Here is a 19,736-nt window from a genome sequence, read left to right as displayed (position 1 = left end):
GTTTCCATCAGCACCCCCTGCCTCAATCCATGTTAAATGGCTCAAAGCAGAAGAAAAAGCTTACCTCTTTGGTCTGCAGCTCCCTTGATTTTCATGAAACTAATCTGCCATTTCATATTCATACAAAAGCTTACATGATTTTGCTTTATAAAAATACAATGTCCTACACAGTTCTCTGAAAATGACCTCTTTTCCTGCCATGTGTACTTTCCATTTTACAGCTGATTTCCTGAACACAATGGGGTCTGCTCTCCCCTTGAGCAAGCCACTCCTATTGATGGCCCCACCAAGCCCAAACCTTCCTGCTACATTGCCCAAAGAGCACTGTAGAGGGAGAGAGCAGGGAAGCAAACGGAGACAGTGGCAACCATCACTTGCCTAATCCTTGTTACTGAGAAACAAAGGTTGCAAGAAGCAGCTGCTACCTCCTCTCACTCACCCTCTCTCTCTGAGTGGCACAGCAGGGAGGATTTCATTCACTGGGCAGAACCCTCACTACTGTGCTGCCTAGAGGGAGCATTCAGGTGACCAAGTGATGAGTTGGCTGATCTTTCCATAACCAACCCTGACATTGCACTGCCCAGAGAGCCGGGATGAGTGAGCAGCCAGAGAGAGGCATGTGCTTGTTCTCTTTCTAGGCATGATCACAGGCCAATCCATCCTTCTGTAGTCCCTAGACAAGGACAGGAAGAGAGAGGAGGCAGGGCCAGCCGCTGCCTTCTGCTTCTCGCACACTTTCCTGCCCACCACCAGAGGCATGTCAGGCACACAGAGAGGGCAAGCCAGAGGAAGCAGTGGCTGCTTCTTGCAGGAACAACTGCTGCCTTCACATAATCACTCAGCTTTTCCTTCTCTTGGCAGGAAGGATTAGGCAACTGATGGCAGCTATTCCTTTCAATTGCTCTCCTGCCTCTCCCTCTGGAATGCTCCACTTGCTTGTGCAAGTGGAGCATTATCTCTTTGGGGAGGAGGAACTGGACTTAGCAATCCAGAGGGAGTAAGCAAGCAAGCGAAAGCGTAGCTACTCCCCAGAGAAGCAGCAGCTACCTTTGCCTGCTCATTCACCTTCTCTCGCTGAGTGGTGTGGAGGATAGGGCTAGCTGGGCCCAATCCCCACCACACCACTCAGAGGGAGCGTGCAGGCAAATGAGTAAGAAGACACAGTGGCTGCTGTTTCTATGAGCCACCCCTTACGCTGCACTGCCCAGCTAGAAAGGGTGAACCGAGGCAGCTGCTCATGCTCTGCCTCTAGGAAGAACTGTGGGCCCAGCACTCCCTGCCATGGTGTCCAGAGAAGGTGACCATGAGAGGAGGCAGCAGCAGCCAGTGCCTTCTCTTCCTTGCATGCTTCTCTGTTCCCCCATGACATCATCTTTTCCACTTCTGGGGTGGAGGGTCCACAGGCTTTAAGGGGCTCTCCCTTGCTTTTTTCCAGCTTCTGCTGCTGACTAGAGGAAAGGACAAGTGATTGCTATTTACTGTTGGCTTGACTGTCCTCACTAATGGGCTGCTTTTTGTTAAAATACAAGTGGTACTGTAAATCACCCTTTTTCAAATACAAATTGAATGTCACATGTAGTTAGGCCCTAAAGGAGGGCTGGACAACCTCATTTGGCCCAGCAGGAGAGGGTAGATAAAAACCAGTGATTTTTAAAATAAAAAATAAGATTTTTTTATTTAGATCGGATGTTTTTATTTAAATCATATTTTGATATTTTCTTAAAACAATTAGTAAAAAAGAGCCTAGGTCAAAGGTATAATCATGAATACTAATCATACAACTTCTAATTATATTCTATGAATATGTTGACAGCAGTTTATGGAGATGGGAGATAACCTGATCAGTCCCATTCTGCACTGCAGGCAGCGTACAGAAGTACATGCTCTCTCTCTTGCTCAAGGCCTTGCCTCTCTAAGTGCAAAGATAAAGAAGGTCAACGAAGAGAGAATTTGGGGAGATGGAGTAGATCTGAACAAGGAGGAGGCATCTGGATATGAATGCATAGGATAGGGGAGGAGAATAGAAAGTGAAACCAAAAATGAACAGAACATATTCATGCAGTCCTGACTCCTACTCCACTGGTACCTACCTTCTACTGAAACCTACATCTCTGAATATGCATTAAGGTTATATTAAACAATAATGTACTTCTACTAAAAATGATCTATCTTCCTCACTAGTGATTTAAACACTGATTTCAAATCTTTAAAACTGAGTCCTTCAGAGAAGCAATTTAGGTTGGGGGATGTTGACCTGGTGTTGAATGGGGTACGGTTACCCTTGAAAGACCAGGTCTGCAGCCTGGGGGTCATCTTAGACTCCCAGCTGTCCATGGAGGCTCAGGTGTCAGCTGTGAGCCGCACAGCACTGTACCAACTCCATCTGATACGGTGGCTGCACCCCTACCTTCCCAACCATCTGCTCCCATCGGTAGTACATGCCCTGGTCTCCTCTCGTTTAGACTACTGTAATACGCTCTACGTGGAGTTACCCTTGAAGACGGCTCGGAAGCTGCAGCTGGTACAGAACGCGGCGGCTCGCCTGATTAAAGGCAGACGCCAGTGAGATCACATCACTCCAGTGCTGAAGGAGCTGCACTGGCGGTCAGTTGTTTTCCGGGCCAAATTCAAGGTGTTGGTTTTGACCTTTAAAACCCTATACGGTTCCGGCCCAGCCTATTTCAAGGAGCGCCTCCAGCAACACCAGACAGCCCACTCAACAAGATCCGCCTCGGATGGCCTTCTGTCTGTCCCATCAGCCAGGACAGCTAGGCTGGTGAGGATGAGAGAGAGGGCCTTCTCTGTGGTGGCCCCCACTCTGTGGGACTCTCTCCCTAGGGAACTCCGCCATGCCCCCTCTTTAATGAGCTTTCGCCACGCATTAAAGACATGGTTGTTCAGGGAGCCTTTTGGGGTGGGCTAGGGTAATTTTAGAAATGTGATGTTTTTAATGTTGAATTTTACTGTATGAACTATTTTTATTGTTGTACATCGCCCAGAGTGGCTGGGTGACCAGCCAGATGGGCGATTAATACATTTAATAAATAAATACATAAATTAAATCATGATTTAAATCAATTTGATTTAAATCAAAACAACCCTGCCCAGGGGCCAGATTGCCCCTCAGCCTAAGCCAGGGGAGAGTGGAGGTGGATGACATCCCCTTCCCATGACATCACTGGCTCCACCCATTTTTATTTTGTAAATAATAAGTGACTCGGCAGGCACTTGGAGGAGCCGGTCCTGCAAGCACTGGCTGAGTCCCTCACCTGCTTCCCATGTGTCCCTATATGCCACTCACCCTCCCATCGCCATTCATAGCCTTAGAAGGAGCATTAAGAATGTTTGAAGTTCCATTTCAGAATAAACTGAACAAAAGCATCTATCTAGTTAATTCTGCAGGCATTTATTCACCTTAAGCATGACAGGAATTATGAGATTTTGAATCTGAGTTCCTAGAAGTATTTGTTTTCAAGACAGCTGAATCACTGCCCCTAGGAACAGATGAGGTACAAAGAAGTATTGAAAAATTCTTATTACAGGCTCCCAAGAAGAGATCCAAACTAAGATTCCAGAATTCCTGTTGAAGCTAAGAGGCCAGGTTTACATATCTGTTTCAGACACGTGCAGAAATACACCAAGCAACACCCACTGCTCGGCACAATCTTACCTTTATATTTCTCACATTAGGATTTCAAATGTGTGAGTGATTTCAGGCTCCCCAATAAATGCTCTCTCTCTACTGCAGAATATCCACAAACATGTAGAAATGTTGGAAAGTCCATGCAGATTTTGCTGGAAAGACCCTCCAACAGGAAATCAGATTCCTGCTCACAGATACTTCCCAAGAATCCTACACAGATAGCTTTAAAATCTGATCTAACGGTTTTCAGGGGTGCGTCTTTATGTGTGTGAGTGCACGCGTTTGTGTGTATATAGTTAGACAGATTACATTTCTACACTGCTTTATTTTCAAAAATGTCTAGATACTGGCAGTCTACAAAACTTAAAACCACAAAACAATACAGGCCTAAAAACAGAAAAGCGCAATTACAGTCCACAGAGGAAAACATTACATCTGAATCAGTCCTTCAAATCATAGTGATGCTGTTCAGATGCAAAAATCTCAGTCTGATAGATTCTGGTTTTGAGATAAAACAGGAAAACGGTGGTTTAACAAACCCCAGAAGTATTCTATTATTGCGCAAGAGAGAAGAAAAGGAGAAGAGCAAAGAGGCAGTTCATTCTGGGTCTAACAGACAAAGGTTTATCAGACCAAAATTGTTGCATCTGAATCATGTTATTATGTGCCCAGATGTATTGCAAGGATGCTGCTCTCCAGATTGGTAAAAGACATGACTTCTTTTTCAGATATACAATAGGAAGTGTCAGGAATGGCCATCTTCAGACATTCCAGAAAAAAAAATACTGATAAGCACAATGGTTGGTCCTTGCCTGACAGCAGCAGCAAGAGCATATAGATACTCCATAAAAAAAGCAACTGGCACGTAATAAATAATGAAAAGCAGGGGCGGGGAAAGGAGAGAATAAAAGCGCTGGCCATACAGTGATATCTTAGACGTTTTATCATCAAGCAATCTAAGTCACAGGTTTGTGTTATCACTCATTTAGTCAATACTCTTACTGATTTCAATACGGATTTTAGCACATTCTAAATACTGTGCCAAAACCAGGACGTGAAAGACTCACTCAAAAAGAAGCAGATTAGTCCCTGGTCAGGACCCATCTTAAAAGAAGATGGCACGTAATCCAGCTCTTTTAGTGTTCCTGTTATACACAGAAATACCTGAAGTTGTGAGATACTGGCTTGTGCACAGTTACCTGAAAGCTGAGATTTACTCTGGAGATGCAGAGATCACACTAATCACCTTTAAATAGTGCAGTATATATAACGAGAAAAGCACACAAAAGAGGCAACGCAACCTCTTTTACAAGACAAATTTATGCTGATTTAAAAATAGGCACCATTTTCAAGTTACACATAACTGTTCAAGCTGGCTTGAAAGGTATCAAATTCTGCTGCATGCAAAAACATCCATCCCCAAACCACTTACCAATGAAAATATGTGTATGTAATGGCTTCAGGTAAAAAGAAATGCTCGGTATCAAGTATTTCAAATACACAAAACAACATCAGTCAGCCAGATTACAGACTTTGGGCAGTATCCAACAGTGACATTCTGCAGAATCGAATAGCACTAGCGGAGCCTTGCTCAATCTTTCTGTTCTGCAAGCGGCTGCCAATTACTCTTGTGCAACCAGTTGTGCAAGGAGTTGTAACCTAAGTGGAATGTGCAACGGGTTGCACAAGCATAATACAAAACTCATTGCACAACCACACTTGCACAAACATAACTTTAGTTGGATTCTTCTCTTGCACATAGTTCAGAACCTAGTTTCCATTAGCGCAACGTCATTTGTGCTAAGGCACAGTTGGATACTGCCCTTTATTTAAAGAACTGCGAAAATACCTGTTTAAGTTGCTCCCAGAGCAGCAGCCATGTTAGTCCGCTGCAGCGAAAACAATAAAGAGTATTTTGATAACTTAAAGACTACTAGTGTATTATAGCGTACGCTTGAAACGGATTCTAGTTCACAAAAGCTCATGCCATAATTTCTTTGTCTCTAAGGTGCCACAAGATTCTTTGTTGTTCTTTTGTTTACCGACTTTTCTGTTCAAAAAGTTATAAACTTTAATTCCCTGGCACATCTTTTGGAAGGTTGTTTTGTATGTCTAAGATACAAGGAAGATACTGTGATATTGGGAGGACAAGCAATACAAGTGACAAGCAGTGAGTATTTCTTCTCACATCAACACCCTTTCACAAGCCTTTGAGGAAAATGCATTTCTTGAGAAACATCCAATGATAACTTGTACTGTTCTATCCATTGGTCGGTTGATTTTCTCCCTCTTAGTTACAGCGCCCTATGAAGAGGTGGGTAGGACTCAAAAGTTTGCAACTTTAAAACATTAAAACTGGTGCAATTCTCAAGCTAATCAGCAAGATTTACATTGTTATATGGAAGAATGCACAACATTTAAAGCCCCATTCCTACTTTTGAGGAAATATGGCCTGGACATGCTTTTCTTTTTATTATTACAATCCAAGTTCTGCTTTCTTATTGTGTCTGTCCAGTCGCAGGCCTTGTATTATCAATAATAATAACAATAATAATAATAAAATTATCAATACTTCCAACCCCTTCTTTGTATATACTTCCTTTTTGCACAAAATTTCATATGCATGGTTCACAGATATTCCACAGGCACAAGTTCTAATGGCCAGATATAATAACAGAAGTTTCTAAAGAGGACAGAGGACATTCAAAACGCAATGCATTTGTATGCTCCACAGGAAAAAAAGCATCCTCTAGCTATTCCAGTCTGCTTGGCTGAGGAAATTACACAATACATAAGCACAATTTAGAGTATAAGCCAATCTAAAGAGCCATCAGACTACAGCTGACTGACAGACTCAAATCCTTGCCGCTTAAAAAAAAAAAAGGCTGCCTGCCAATAGCAAAACTGTTGTCACCAGCAACATGACAGTGAAGTGCTACTATTGGACTATGGATTTTGCCAAGGGCACCAGCTTAGTAAAAGCCTCTCAGCATCACCATCTGCATTTGGAAACAGAAGCCAGACATTCCAACTTCCCCTAACAATGGCAGTAATGTTCTGCTGAGTCACAGAACACAACAGGAAGTCCAGAACAATAATAGCAATGGCAGTGACTGCAAGCTGACACTGCACTTTGAACTGTGACCCACTTTTCTTTAAGGTTCCAAGCTCTGGCTAAAAAAAGCTGGAAAAAATAAGCTCATTTAAGTACATTTAAAGCTCATTTAAGTACACATAAGTACACTGGCTAAAAAAAGCTGGAAAAATAAGCTCATTTTAGCTCATTCTTTTGTTAGGGTGGGGGGACACCACCACCATGAGTCCTGTGGCAAAGACTTGACAAATTTACTATGGCATAACTTTTATGGCTCAGGGTTGCATCTTCATCAGATGCAATGCCAAAGATAATGCATCTCTGGCTCATAAACGTTCACATCACAATAAATTTATTAGCCTTTAGGAGGTGCCACATGACTCTTGCTTAGTTTAGCTGCAAAAGACTAATACAACTATTACTATGTACTAATACAACTACTATTTTGCTTAAATCACCTGTACCACACCTGCTGGAGAAGCAGTGGCCCGGTTTGCACATCATGGCAATTACCATGAACCAGCCAGCGTGCCCATTCATGCAGCTCGATCACTCCCTACGAAGATCCTCCTGTCAAGAGGAGGATCTTCCTATATGAACTCACTCACAGTAACCCCGAGTTAAAAAAAAAACACCTGGGTTGTCATTACTTGCAAACTGGACCACAGAGTAGTAGGCACATCTGCTTACTCTGCACATCAGAGTAGTAGGCACTGGAATCCTACGCGTGGTCACTTGAAAGGATTTCTTTCATAGAATCATAGAATAGTAGGGTTGGAAGGGGCCTACAAGGCCATCGAGTCCAACCCCCTGCTCACTGCAGGAATCCAAGTCAGAGCATCCCTGACAGACGGCTGTCCTGCCCTTGTTACAAAAGGGAAATGAAGAAAATCCATTTTTAATGAACCTGGTTCCTTTCCCTAACTGTCACCATTTTTATTAACTTAGGGCACAATCCTATTGATTGTGACCTCGCTGCTGAAGTCTCCGAACTCGGAGGCTTCTGAGATTCCTATGCCCTACCAGGCTGAAGCCAGCAGGGCAGGAGGAGCAGCAGAGGCAATCTTCACCTCCCTGTCCTCCATGTTTGGTGACTTTCACTAGACGGACTTCTCAGCCTGTCTAGCAAGGGTGCTTCAGAGGGGGAGGGAAGGAGGTTGAAGGAGGCTCAGGATATTGCGTATCCTGGCCTCTCCAGTCTCCTCCCCTCCCTGCCCAGAAGAATGCCCCCTTTTCCTCCTCCCCTGAGGTTGTTTATCTAAGCTCAGAGAGGCATCCAGTGTAGTTCTCTCCATGCAAGGTGTTGGGTGTGTGTGTCTGGGGGGAAGATATGTGTCAGGGTGGACACTAAGCCCATAGAATCCCAGAGTAGTTCTGATTCTGAGGAAGAGCAGCCGCTTCTGGGAGAGGAGCGCGCTCATCCTTCCCACGGCCAACAGCTGGCAGGGATTCCTCCCACCAGCATTCCTAGCATAGATAGCAGTCCCGGGAGTGAGAGAGCGTGGGAAGCAGACTTGCTGGACGCCGACGCAGGGAGCAGCGCCAAATGGAGGGCGCGGAAAGGAGGCGTAATGCCCGGTTGGCGTGTAAACAATGGTTGCGCCCAGCGGATCCAAGGGAAAAGGGGAGGGACTCTCCCTAGCCCATAAGTTCAGGGTCTGCCAGTGATTCTCCTTCAAACGGGAACCAACCGTTCCAACTTAGGGCATAGGTGCTCTGCTGCTCGTATCTAGTTGCTAACAGTAGAGTTGTTAAGTTGTAAAAGAAGAATAAAGGTTTGAAAAGAATCCCTTTGTCTGTGTTTGGACTTGGCTACTGGATTAGACTGAGAGAGGCCTCCAAGGAGCCCTTGACAATCTGACTTCTTCTTCCAAGGTCAGAGTGCTGTCTCCAACCTCAGAGGGGTTTTCTGAGCAATCCCACAGTCCCTGGGACAGTCTCTCAAGGACCATAAGGTTGCTCTCTAAATCATATAAGCTCAAAGACTGGCCACAGCGTTGGCCAACCTAGACACCAGCACCCTGCAAGCCTTGGCCTTCCTAGGCCCTCTCCCAAAATCGAAGTCACTACTCATTAGCCACCATTTATACTAGCAGTGCACTACTGCCTTGCAGTATGAGACAGATCCCTAATAATAACTCTCCCACACATGTGGGAGGAATTTGCACATGCGCAGCTCTTCTATGTTCACACACTCCTGGCTCCTCTCTCTTCAAAGGTGAGCAGGCAGGCTGCAGGCAGGGCGTCTAGCAAAACCACTCTACCAGTTGTCCATACATGGTCCTGCTCAGTTCACCCCTGGCCCCTGAACAAACCAGGACCCCAAATTTTATTTAAGAATTGGGCACTGACAGTCTACAACCAGTCACTGTCTTCCTCTCCCCGATGCTATTTAACATCTATGTGAAGCCGCTGGGGGCTATCATCAGGAGGTTTCGGGTGCAGTGTCATCAATATGCGGATGACACGCAGCTCTACCTCTCGTTTAAATCTTCACCAAGGTTGGCCGTAGAATCCCTGTCCAAATGTCTGGAGACGGTGAGTGGCTGGATGGGGAGGAATAGGCTGAAGCTGAACCCTGACAAGACCGAGGTACTTTTGGTGGGAGACAAGAGGAGGCTGGGGGATGTTGACCTGGTGTTGAATGGGGTACGGCTACCCTTGAAAGACCAGGTCCGCAGCCTGGGGGTCATTTTGGACTCCCAGCTGTCCATGGAGGCTCAGGTGTCAGCTGTGAGCCGGACAGCGCTGTATCATCTCCATCTGATACGGCGGCTGCGCCCCTTCCTTCCCGACCATCTGCTCCTATCGGTAGTACATGCCCTGGTCTCCTCTCGTTTAGACTACTGTAATGCGCTCTACGTGGGCTTACCCTTGAAGATGGTTCGGAAACTGCAGCTGGTACAGAACGCGGCGGCTCGCCTGATTAAAGGCAGTCGCCGGCGAGATCACAGCACTCCAGTGCTGAAGGAGTTGCACTGGTTACCAGTTGTTTTCCGGGCCAAATTCAAGGTGTTGGTTTTGACCTTTAAAACCCTATATGGTTCCTGCCCAGCCTATCTTAAGGAGCGCCTCCAGCGGCACCAGACAGGCCGCTTAACAAGATCAGCCTCGGATGGCCTTCTCTCTGTCCCATCAGCCAGGACAGCTAGACTGGTGGGGACGAGGGAGAGGGCCTTTTCTGTGGTGGCCCCCACTCTGTGGAACTCCCTCCCTAGGGAACTCCGTCATGCCCCCTCTTTAATGAGCTTCCGTCATGCATTAAAAACGTTGTTGTTCAGGCTGGCATTTGGGGTGGGTTAGGGTATTTTAGAAAATGTTTTTATTGTAGAATTTTATTGTTTTAAACTGTTTTTATTGTATGTTGTACATCGCCCAGAGTGGCTGGGTGACCAGCCAGATGGGCGATTAATAAATTTAATAATAAATAAATAATAAAAAGCAGCAGGCACTGACCAGCAAGTATGCTGCACTGCTTTTCTTTTTAATTTTAATATTTAACAACTTCTTGTTTACCTGTCTGCATGGTGGGGGAACAGTCATGAGGGTTCCTGTGGCAATCCTATACCTCAATAATATTTTTAAAATTTCCCCTTCCCCAATTTCCTCCCATTTTCTCATTTCCCCACTGTACTTTCCTTTTTTTAACTTGGCATTTTGGGGGTGGGGGTCACCATTGTTTTTCAATGTCTTTCTAATGTTTTCAATTTCTCTCAATTTTTCCTAACATCATTTTTTAACTTGGTGTACTATGAATGCAGGGGTGATTGTGGGTGCTGTAGGAGTACTTTTCTGTGGCTGTGTTGATTCCCCCCTGCCTCATTTTGCACTCTTGAAGTCACTTGCTTCAGCTTCCCTTTTCTATGCAATGAGGGTTGTTTCCAGGACAGAAAAATGTGTCTCCAAATGAGTGGCATTGTGTAGCTGTATGGATAAGCCCTTTGTTTTAAGCACATGATCTTAAAGTCATCTTGTCACTGTTTGCATATGCTGTGCAATGCTGCTATAGATTCAAAGGCTTGCTCTCCTGTGATGCTCTGAGGATATTATGACACTACGGTGCCCTTCATTGTCTATTTCTCTAAAGTAGGGGTGGGGAATCTGCACCTTGTGAGGCTCTCTAATCTGTCCCGCAAAGCCTTTGCCAGTAAACATCCCCACTTTTAAAATCCCACCCTCTCTTACCTTTGATTTGTCCTCCCCATCCCCCCATGTTTTCATTGTGGAAGGGAATTGCTCTTATGTCCAATCAGCTGCCGATCAGAGATCAGGTTTTTCCTGCAGGAGAGACGGGCCAGGGCCTGGGGAGGAATCTGCTGACTGATTCAGTCTTGCTTACTTCTGAGGACTGTCCCACTTACTTCTCAGTAGACATGCAGAGGCTTGGTATTTTGTATGCTATTTGAAAGTGCTGCTGAGTGATACAGTCCTGCTTACTTATGAGGAGACATGCAGAGGCTTGTTCTGCTTATTTGTGAGTGGACTTAAAATCAGTTAGAATCACATTTTGGCGTCACCCACTCTGCCTTTGGCCACACCAACTTTGCCTTTGACCCCACTCACAGATGGAATGCAGCCCCCAAGACCTTTCCCAGATTGGACATTAGCTCTTGCCCTGAAAAAGCACTCCTGCTCTAAACTAACAAGCATTTTTGACAAGGATGCTAATATCCATAGCTCACTTAAAATAATACACATCAAGTCAGCTCTGGCAATCTTCTTTTTAATTAATATTTCTCCAGTCCATTGCTTAGACCAGGAGTGCACAACCTTCCCAGCACCAAGAGCTGAATGTGATGCTGGCTTGGGGGGCTGATTGCCCCGCACACACCAATACAAACACACAACCAGGAGGGAAAGAGCAATCTGTATTACAATTGCTGGGGAAGGGAATTCAAGGAGGGGCAAGATGTCAGGGCACCTGTGGGGGGCCAAAATTAAGATCTTAGGGGGCACATGCAGCCTCCGGACCATGGATTGTGCAGCCCTCGCTTATAAGCAAAAGGTGAGAGGAGGATCTTCCGGTGCTTATTGTGCTGATATGAAGCAGGAAGCAAGAAAGCCAACTCTCACCAGCTTTTAAAAACAATGGTCAGCTACTAAGTATAGCCCAAGTATGAAGAACCTTCCCAATAATGGTAATTACACACACACTCATACACACATATAGGGCGCAATCCTACGGGATCTGCCCTTGGTACTCGTAAGCCTCTGAAGTTCGAAGCTTACAAGTATCCAGTGCAGAGCTTGAGTTGCAGTGAAGGTTATCCTTGCCTCTGCTGCACTTCCCACTCTATTTTCGCTGGATGGGTTTTTTTGCCCATCTAGCTGAGGTGTTGGGGAGGGGGAGGGAAGGGGGGAGGGGGAGGGAAGGAGGCTGGGGGAGGGAAGGAGGCTGGGGAAGCCTGGGGATACAATGTAAAGCATCCCTTCCCTCCCCAGCATGCCCCCTTCCCTTTCCCTCCGAAGTCGCCTTTGTGACCTCGGAGAAGCAGCTGGTGTGGTTCTCTCCATGGCGGCTGCAAGTGGGAGGAGAGCTGGAACTCTTGGGTCCAGGGCCAGAGTGCTTTCTCCAGCCTTGGATCCAGGAAAAATATATCCTATGGCCCGCAAGGCTCTGTCTAGGAGCCACAGGATTGCTTCCTTAGCTTACTTTCCATCTGCATCCCGAAGAACCAATGTCAGATAAATGTTTACTATCAGAGCCGCAACCTCAGGCACAGATCCATACCAACCAATTACTAATATATATGGTGCCCTTTCCAGCAATCAATATTATAAGCATGAAGCAGATTGTATAGTATAATTACAGTGAAGGCTATTATGGACAAAAATGGCATAACAAAATAAAGTCTACTATATTAAACAATTCAACAAGCTGCCACACAGGTCTCTTAAGACAACCACCACTCCTGACCTTGTGTTTATCTTGCTGGTACTTCATCCCATCTTGTTCTTCATGTTGGTCCAGGCTGCCTCTTTCTCTCACATTTCTATATCCAGGACTGGGTATAACATATTCTTTTCCTAGGTCGATATCTTTCATCTTCTCCTTCTGTAAACGCCAGGGTTAACAAATATATTTGCCACTCAGAAAACTCTGGGGAAGAAAAAGAGACAAAGCAATCTTGCCTGATGACTGCTGCACTCTGTGTCTTCTTTAAGGATGTCTTAAACAGGACTGGATTACAGTTTTGAAATCCTATTGCAAAATATGGCCAGGCTACTGTACCTCCTATAACACCAGCAGAACAGATACTATTTCAGATTATCTCCCTCAGCAGTGACCCCAAATGATCCCAAAGTAAAGAGAAACATAACCAGTCCTAACTAAGTTTGCCATACATGTTTCAAGCAGCAGCTGGATTCTAAAAGCTCTATCATCAACCTTTCTGGACAGTTTCAGTTTCATAACACGCAGCAAGATCTCAGCAAACGGAGACTCAACCATGCTCTTAGTCAATGGTAGGCAGCCCAGTGCCCTACAAATGTTTTGGATTACAACTCCCCAAATCCTTTACCACTAGCCATGCTGGTTAGGAGTGATGGGATCTGTAATCCAAACATTAGGTCACCTATCCTTGCTCTTGGGAAACACAGCCCTTAATTGTAAAGAAAGGTATATTCAGGCAAGTATTTCCCCATTTCATATCAACACACTCGTGAACGTCATTACAAGTTTGAGTAAAAAACACAGTGATGCAGCTATATGAGGCTACACAGGTTTTGTTACACCAATTTTGTTGAGGAGAAATACTCAGTTATCTAGGTTACACAAAACTCTACATTTGCTAGAACGGAAATGTAGCTTTTCTCAGCAAACACAGAACACAAGATGGCTACAAATGCACATATAAGTTCTTTCTGACAAAAAGTGCCCAGGTCACAAAGACTCTGCTGTCCTGCTTGATAGTTGTAACATGCTGCTTTGGAGAGAGTTCCAGGCACAATGTCTGTGAGTGATGAGAACGCTAAACCAACTCTACATATGCAAGAGTGCCAGTCCACATGTAAATTGCTTCTAGTGCAGATTAATGAAAACCAAATTAGCAAGGAAGATAAGGCTATCATTGCACAAACATAACAATAGCATTTCTAAATCTTCCAACAGGAAGTATTTCTTCTTTTAGGCACTTGTTGCTTTCCCTCTATTGTTAAGACCATAAGAACAGCCATGCCGGATCAGACCAAAAGCCTATATAGTCAGGCATTCTGTTCGCACAGAAGCCAACCAACTGCTTATGGGAAGCCCACATGTAGGACATGAGTACAATAGCACCCTCCTACTTGAGCTCCCCAGCAACTGGTATTGATGACAGCCACACTGCCTCTTTCTGGAGAATATAAAGCCATCATGACTAGTATTCCTTGGATTCCTGCACTGAGCAGGGGGTTGGACTCGATGGCCTTGTAGGCCCCTTCCAACCCTACTATTCTATGATTCTATGATTCTAGTAGTGATCGATAGCCTTATTCTCCATGAATTTGTGTAATACCCTTTTAAAGCCATCAAAGTTGGCAGCTATCACTACGCCTTGTGATAAAGAATTCCACAGTTTAACTATGCACTGCGTGAAGAAATACTTCCTGTTACTGTCCCAAACCTCCCGCCACCTAGCTTCACTTGATGGCTCCAGGTTCTAGCATTGCAAGGAGAATAATTTTTTCTCTATTCCCTCTCCCCACACCATTCATAATGGTATACACCTCTGTCCTGTCACCAATTCCTCATCTTTTTTCTCTGCCCACCAGCTATATGCCACTCCTAGTGATAAAAAGGGGCCAAGTGATATTGCCCCTTTATGCATACCACCACACCTGTCCTCCAGAAAGCTCTACCACCTCCTTGTTAAATGCACCATACTCCAACAATAACAGTTGCAATTATGCAGGACACTGCCTGCCCCATCTTTGGTGAGGGATTTTGTCAACAGCCTTTTGAAAGTCTAAGTAAACAATTATTAGCAGATCACCACTGTCCACATGCTTACTGACACTCTCAAAGAACTCTAAAAAGGTAGTGAAACAGAACTTAGCTTTGCAGAAGCCATGTCAATTTTTTTTCAGCAAGACTTGTCCTTCTATATGCTCAATGATTTTATCTTTAATAATGCTTAAGGCCATAAGAACACCAATTAATAGCTACATCCAGGTCTATAATTTCCTGGATCCCCCTAGATCCTTTTTTTTTTTTTTTAAAGAACTAGCATTACAAGACTTCCCCATCCTCCGGGACAGAGGCTGATCTTAGTGGCATTTTACATGTTATTGTTAAAAGACCAGCAATTTCACATTCTTTAAGAACTCTCAGATGGATACCATCTGGACCTGGTCTGTTTTTTGTTTTTTATTTGTCAATAAGGTCTAGAACTTTATTTCTTGTCAGTTCAGCAACACTGACATCATGCGCTAGATCCTGGGCACCACTTAAGATCAAGTCCAGAGTGATCTCTCCTGGAGTCGGTTCTATGACCAACTATTCTACAGCACATTAATTTAGGGCATCTTGAAATGTTACCATTGCCACTAGAATACACATTTTTCTGATCTATAAGAAGTTAACTGAAGTCATCTATTACTACAACACTTTTTCCTTTGGATGCCTCCCTGATTTCGTTCTCCATCTCAAGATCACCTTGAGCACTTTGATCAGGGAGATAATAGTACATCCTCAATACTGAATTACTTTTGGGGCCTGGTATTGTCACCGACAGAGATTCTATGGAGGAGTGTGCCCCTTTTGAGGTTTCTAATTTGACACTATGCCCTTTCTGACATGCAGAGTGACACCACTTCTAGTACACCCTTCTTGGTCCTTCCTATGGCATTTGTATCCAGGGATGATTGTATCCCACTGGTTCTCTGCATTCCCCCAAGTTTCTATTATGCCCACTCTATATTCTGCTTTAAAACCAAGCATTCCAACTCTCCCATCTTGGCTTGGACATTTCTAGGATTAGCATAGGAACACCAATGCACGGTGCCTCTCTCCAAATATCTCTGGTGGGGGTGTTTTCTCCTATGGCCTCGTTGATAGGCTATCAAGTTTTACTGTATGCTCATGGACTAATTTAACCCCATGCCCATTGGGGTAATCAAAAACATTTATCACCTTCATTTCCTAGGATGATTCATCCTCCCCAGCTCCTGATAGCTTTCTGACAGAGTTCAGTTTAAAATCTGCTCTGCCATTATTATTTTTTTATGTTAAGCACCCGTAGTCTGGTTCAGTACGGATTCAAGTGGAGCCTATCCATTTTGTACAAACCAGGCTTGTCCCAAAATATTATCTGGTGCCTAACAAATCTAAACCCTTCCTCCCTACGCCACTGTCTCATCCACACACCGAGACTCCTCAACTTTGCCTGTCTAGCTGGTCCTGCATGCGGAACAGGCAACATTTCAGAGAAAAATATTCTGGAGGCCCTGGCTTTCAACATATGTTTGGCTTCCCAAACGTCACAGCTACATTTCCCCCATGTCATTGGTGCAGACTACTGACTTCACCCCAGCACTACCTATAAAGCTACCGAGATGGCACAGTGTACCTGCAACCTTCACACCAGGCAGACTTTTGCCATGCAGCTGACACACCTGTCACAAACCCATCTGTCTATGCCTCTAATGACCAAACTACCATTACCACAATCCCCTGTCCGCCCTCCCCAGCATATTCTCAGCAGAAGGGGATATCTGTTCATTCCCTAAGGAATGGGTCCCTTCTAAGGAATCAGTTTCCTCTTCCTCAGAGTGATACCTTCCTTCCCTGAGGCCCTCATTTTTCACGACAGTAGAGGAGCTGTCACCCTGGGACACTGCTATCAGTTTCCAAAGGTCTGGTCCACAAACCTCTCAGCTTCTCCAAATCAGCAATCTTGGCCTCAAGGGAACAAACTCATCCCCTGAGTGTCAGGAGCTCACTGCACCAAGTACACCCCCACAACTTCTATCTAGCAGGCAGATAGTCATAGATGTGTTTCTTTGTGCAATGCACTGGTTAACCCCCAAGCCCCTGTTGGCTTCCTACCTTCACAGCTGTTATTATGGACTGGTTTACCTGTTGTAGAGAGCCATGTGAAGTGCCCTTACATAATGCAGTAGAGATCCATCAACACATTTTCCTTATTATGAGTAAAGGAAAATTTATTATAAGTTAAGAACTTATTTTCCAGACACATCTTTCAAAGAAACAGATTTCTTATTAAGGCAGGGACCACATTATGAGATAAGATGTAGCCACTTTGGGAGAAATACACACCTAAAAAAAACAAGCTGTTCTTCTGTGTGAGTTCATTTCAGTGTTAACTTATACAGTTCAATGGTGACAGCCCATGCACTGTATTAAATACACCTTGCACTATGTCTGGGATATACTATAGCTAATTCAGTGACTATATCAAGGTCACTATATTTGTCTCCATGTGTCAATAGCCACAAAGTGACTAGACGTTCCATAAGGGCTCCCTCACGTTCATCCCCCCAGGGAATGTCATATTCTTTCCCCCATCCTACCCCCACTCTTTTTAAAAGGTTATGGTGACAGATCAACTGGCCTATAAAGCTCTTACTTAAAGTCACCTTGTTCTGGTGTCATTACTTTTTATACCTCTAGGGCATTTCAAACAGGCTTTAGGAATTTTTTTAAAATACATCATCACCAACAACACAGGCAATGAAGATCTAACAAAATAACCTCAATCTGCATGAGTCAGCAGATCTTCTGTTACCATGATGAATCACAATCCTTTTTGCAAATAAGCACCCTACAATCCTTTACATAAATTGTTTTAAAAGAGTCAGAAAGGCTATTTTTCTAAGATGCCAGCTAGCAGACCAGTGTCCCTTTCCATTTGCAGTTCATCAAGATAGTTTCATGCTACTCATTTAAATAGGTCCATACTGACAACAACCCCACCTCGGGGGTTTATACAACACTCCTCCCTTACATAATAGCTTGGTGTTGACCAGAGGATAATTCTGCATCCTTTCTCTGCTGCCAGACATTGCTGGGTCATCATTACCTTGTTTGCAGCACCCTCTGTGGGGCCAGTTTATAAACAACACTAAGCGGATCACATTTTAAAAACCCCTCTTAATGCATCATTTCAGAACTGTGGGGCAGCAGCTATCCTGTGTCTCCCAACGCCCTACACCTTCTGAAACGTAACTACCTTGTAAGAGCTTCCTGAAGAGCACCACCCATATCCTATTCTAGCCAGACTTCCCTCTGCAACTGGCAACACCAGCAACATAAACAAGGGAGGGGTCCTCAACCTGTACACCTTCCTGCACATCCAATTTCAGAATCGCATCCACTTCCTTGCAGATAACTACACAACAGGGCCTAGGTTTTAAAACAGAGGCTGGCTAGATGCCTGAAACATCCTTTGACTGACTTGCTTTCATTCCACGGTCATACAAAGAGAAACAGAAATTCCCCTTTTTACTAGAACTGCAAGACGTTCTATTCTGCCTGGTGCATGCGTGTGTGTCTATACGGGATACAATAAAGCACTGGGATCTCATAATTTGAAGCACAGGAGAGCAAAACACCACATCCTACCCATAATATTTACCCTTGAGCTCCACAATGCCCTCCTTTGACATAGTCAGTACTACACACACGCACACACTGGGGCTGCAATACTAATTACACTTACGAGGGAGTAAGACCTGCTGAACACAGTCGGACTTGCTTCAAAGCAAACATGCACCGGAGCAGGCTTCTGGCCCTCATCCTCTCCCCAGTCCCCTTCCTTGCTGAGGGGGCCTCCTATTTCACTGTCTACTGAAACGTATCTCTACTATGCCCAACGGTCCTCACCAAGGAAGTGGCTGATCAAGGGTATTAAGAGACTGCCCAAACTGACAGATGAACAATTTAAGATTTGCCAAAAGAAATGAAGCTAGGCCACTGGTTGAACTGGGAGCGGGGTGGGGGGTGGAATGGGACTCTCTTTCGCACTGGACCTGAGCCTGTGGCTATATTACCGCAGCAAGGCGCGTCCTTTTTGCATTGTTAATGCTTCTAATTAATAATGCCTTTCTTCCTCCGCCAAGTCCTCCTCTCCCCCTCACGGCCCTGCCCCGTCCTCTGACTCCCTAACTCAAGATTTCTGGGCGGCTGTGCGTGCGATGTACTACCTCCTCCCCCACCCCACAAAAACTGCCCCAGAAGGCAAGGGCCTCCTTCCAACATGCCCTCCTCCCCTCGCCCCCCTTAAAAGGAGCTCCATTCAGAGTACATTTGGGGAGGGGGCAGGGGGTCCCTCATATGTCATCGCCCCCCCGCCCCAAAGTACCGACTCCCTTCAGAAAGCTGCCCTAAATCTTCTCCCTCTTTGTGTGTGCGTGTGTGTGTGCGCGCGCGCGCGCGCGCGCGTGCAGGGGGGGGGTGTTTCCCAACCACCCCTCCCCTCCCCTCCCCTCCCCTCCCCTCAAAAGAGACCCAGGTTTCACTGAAGTATCCCTGATATTACTCCCAGCCAGGTTTCCTTTCCAGCATTCCTCCCCACCGCCACCTGAAGGGAAAGCCCCCCCCCTCCGCCGCGCCCCCCCCCTCCGCCGCGCCCCCCCACCTGCCTGGCCGGGCGGGCGGGCGCGCTCGCTTCCGTGCTCAGCGGCCCTCGAGCCAAGAAGGGGAAATGCAGCCCGAGGACCTCAAAGCGGCTCCTCAATCGCACCCCGCCTCGACGCGCCTGCGCGGGCAGCACCGCGCCCCCGCCCCCGCCCGCTACGCACCGCGGGAAAGGTAGTCCGCGCTCCCTGCCGGACTCTCGTCCCGGACTGAGAAGAACTACATGTCCCACAAGGCGCGCGCGGCAGCCGGCTCATTTCCATGGGCTCCTCCTCCTCCTCCTCCTGCCCCGCCCTACGCCTTGCCCTCCCCTGTCTCCTGTTCCCGGTGCCGCAGCGCCCGCCGGGTCTTGAGCGGCCTCCCGGGTCCTGCACGAGGCCGGGCGGAGGGGGAGCGGGAGCACGCGCGCCTCGCTGGGAAGG

The 19,736-nt window shown here is 45.8% G+C and overlaps 1 protein-coding gene across 2 annotated transcripts in view; it reads right to left on the bottom strand.

The window, feature by feature from the left end:
* ABCC5 (ATP binding cassette subfamily C member 5) overlaps positions 1-19,437 on the bottom strand; it is an 86,251-nt gene extending 66,814 nt beyond the window's left edge. The window contains exons 1-2 of one of the 2 annotated variants that reach the window (XM_084847683.1): positions 19,316-19,437; positions 12,655-12,837 (exon numbers count right to left, since the gene is read on the bottom strand). In XM_084847683.1, coding sequence (XP_084703809.1) covers positions 12,655-12,783 — 129 coding nt within the window. In that variant the 5' untranslated portion in view covers positions 12,784-12,837; positions 19,316-19,437. The remainder of the gene's footprint in view (positions 1-12,654; positions 12,838-19,315) is intronic. The other variant, XM_084847682.1, reaches the window with a different exon arrangement.
* Positions 19,438-19,736: the final 299 nt, after the last annotated feature.

This window comes from Heloderma suspectum, chromosome 3 (genome assembly GCF_057233095.1).
Source record: "Heloderma suspectum isolate Gila_16-S chromosome 3, 16-S_ref, whole genome shotgun sequence".
Lineage (NCBI taxonomy): Eukaryota > Metazoa > Chordata > Lepidosauria > Squamata > Helodermatidae > Heloderma > Heloderma suspectum.
The sequence above is the reverse complement of the archived record's forward strand: the minus strand, read 5'-3'. Positions and strand labels throughout refer to the sequence as shown.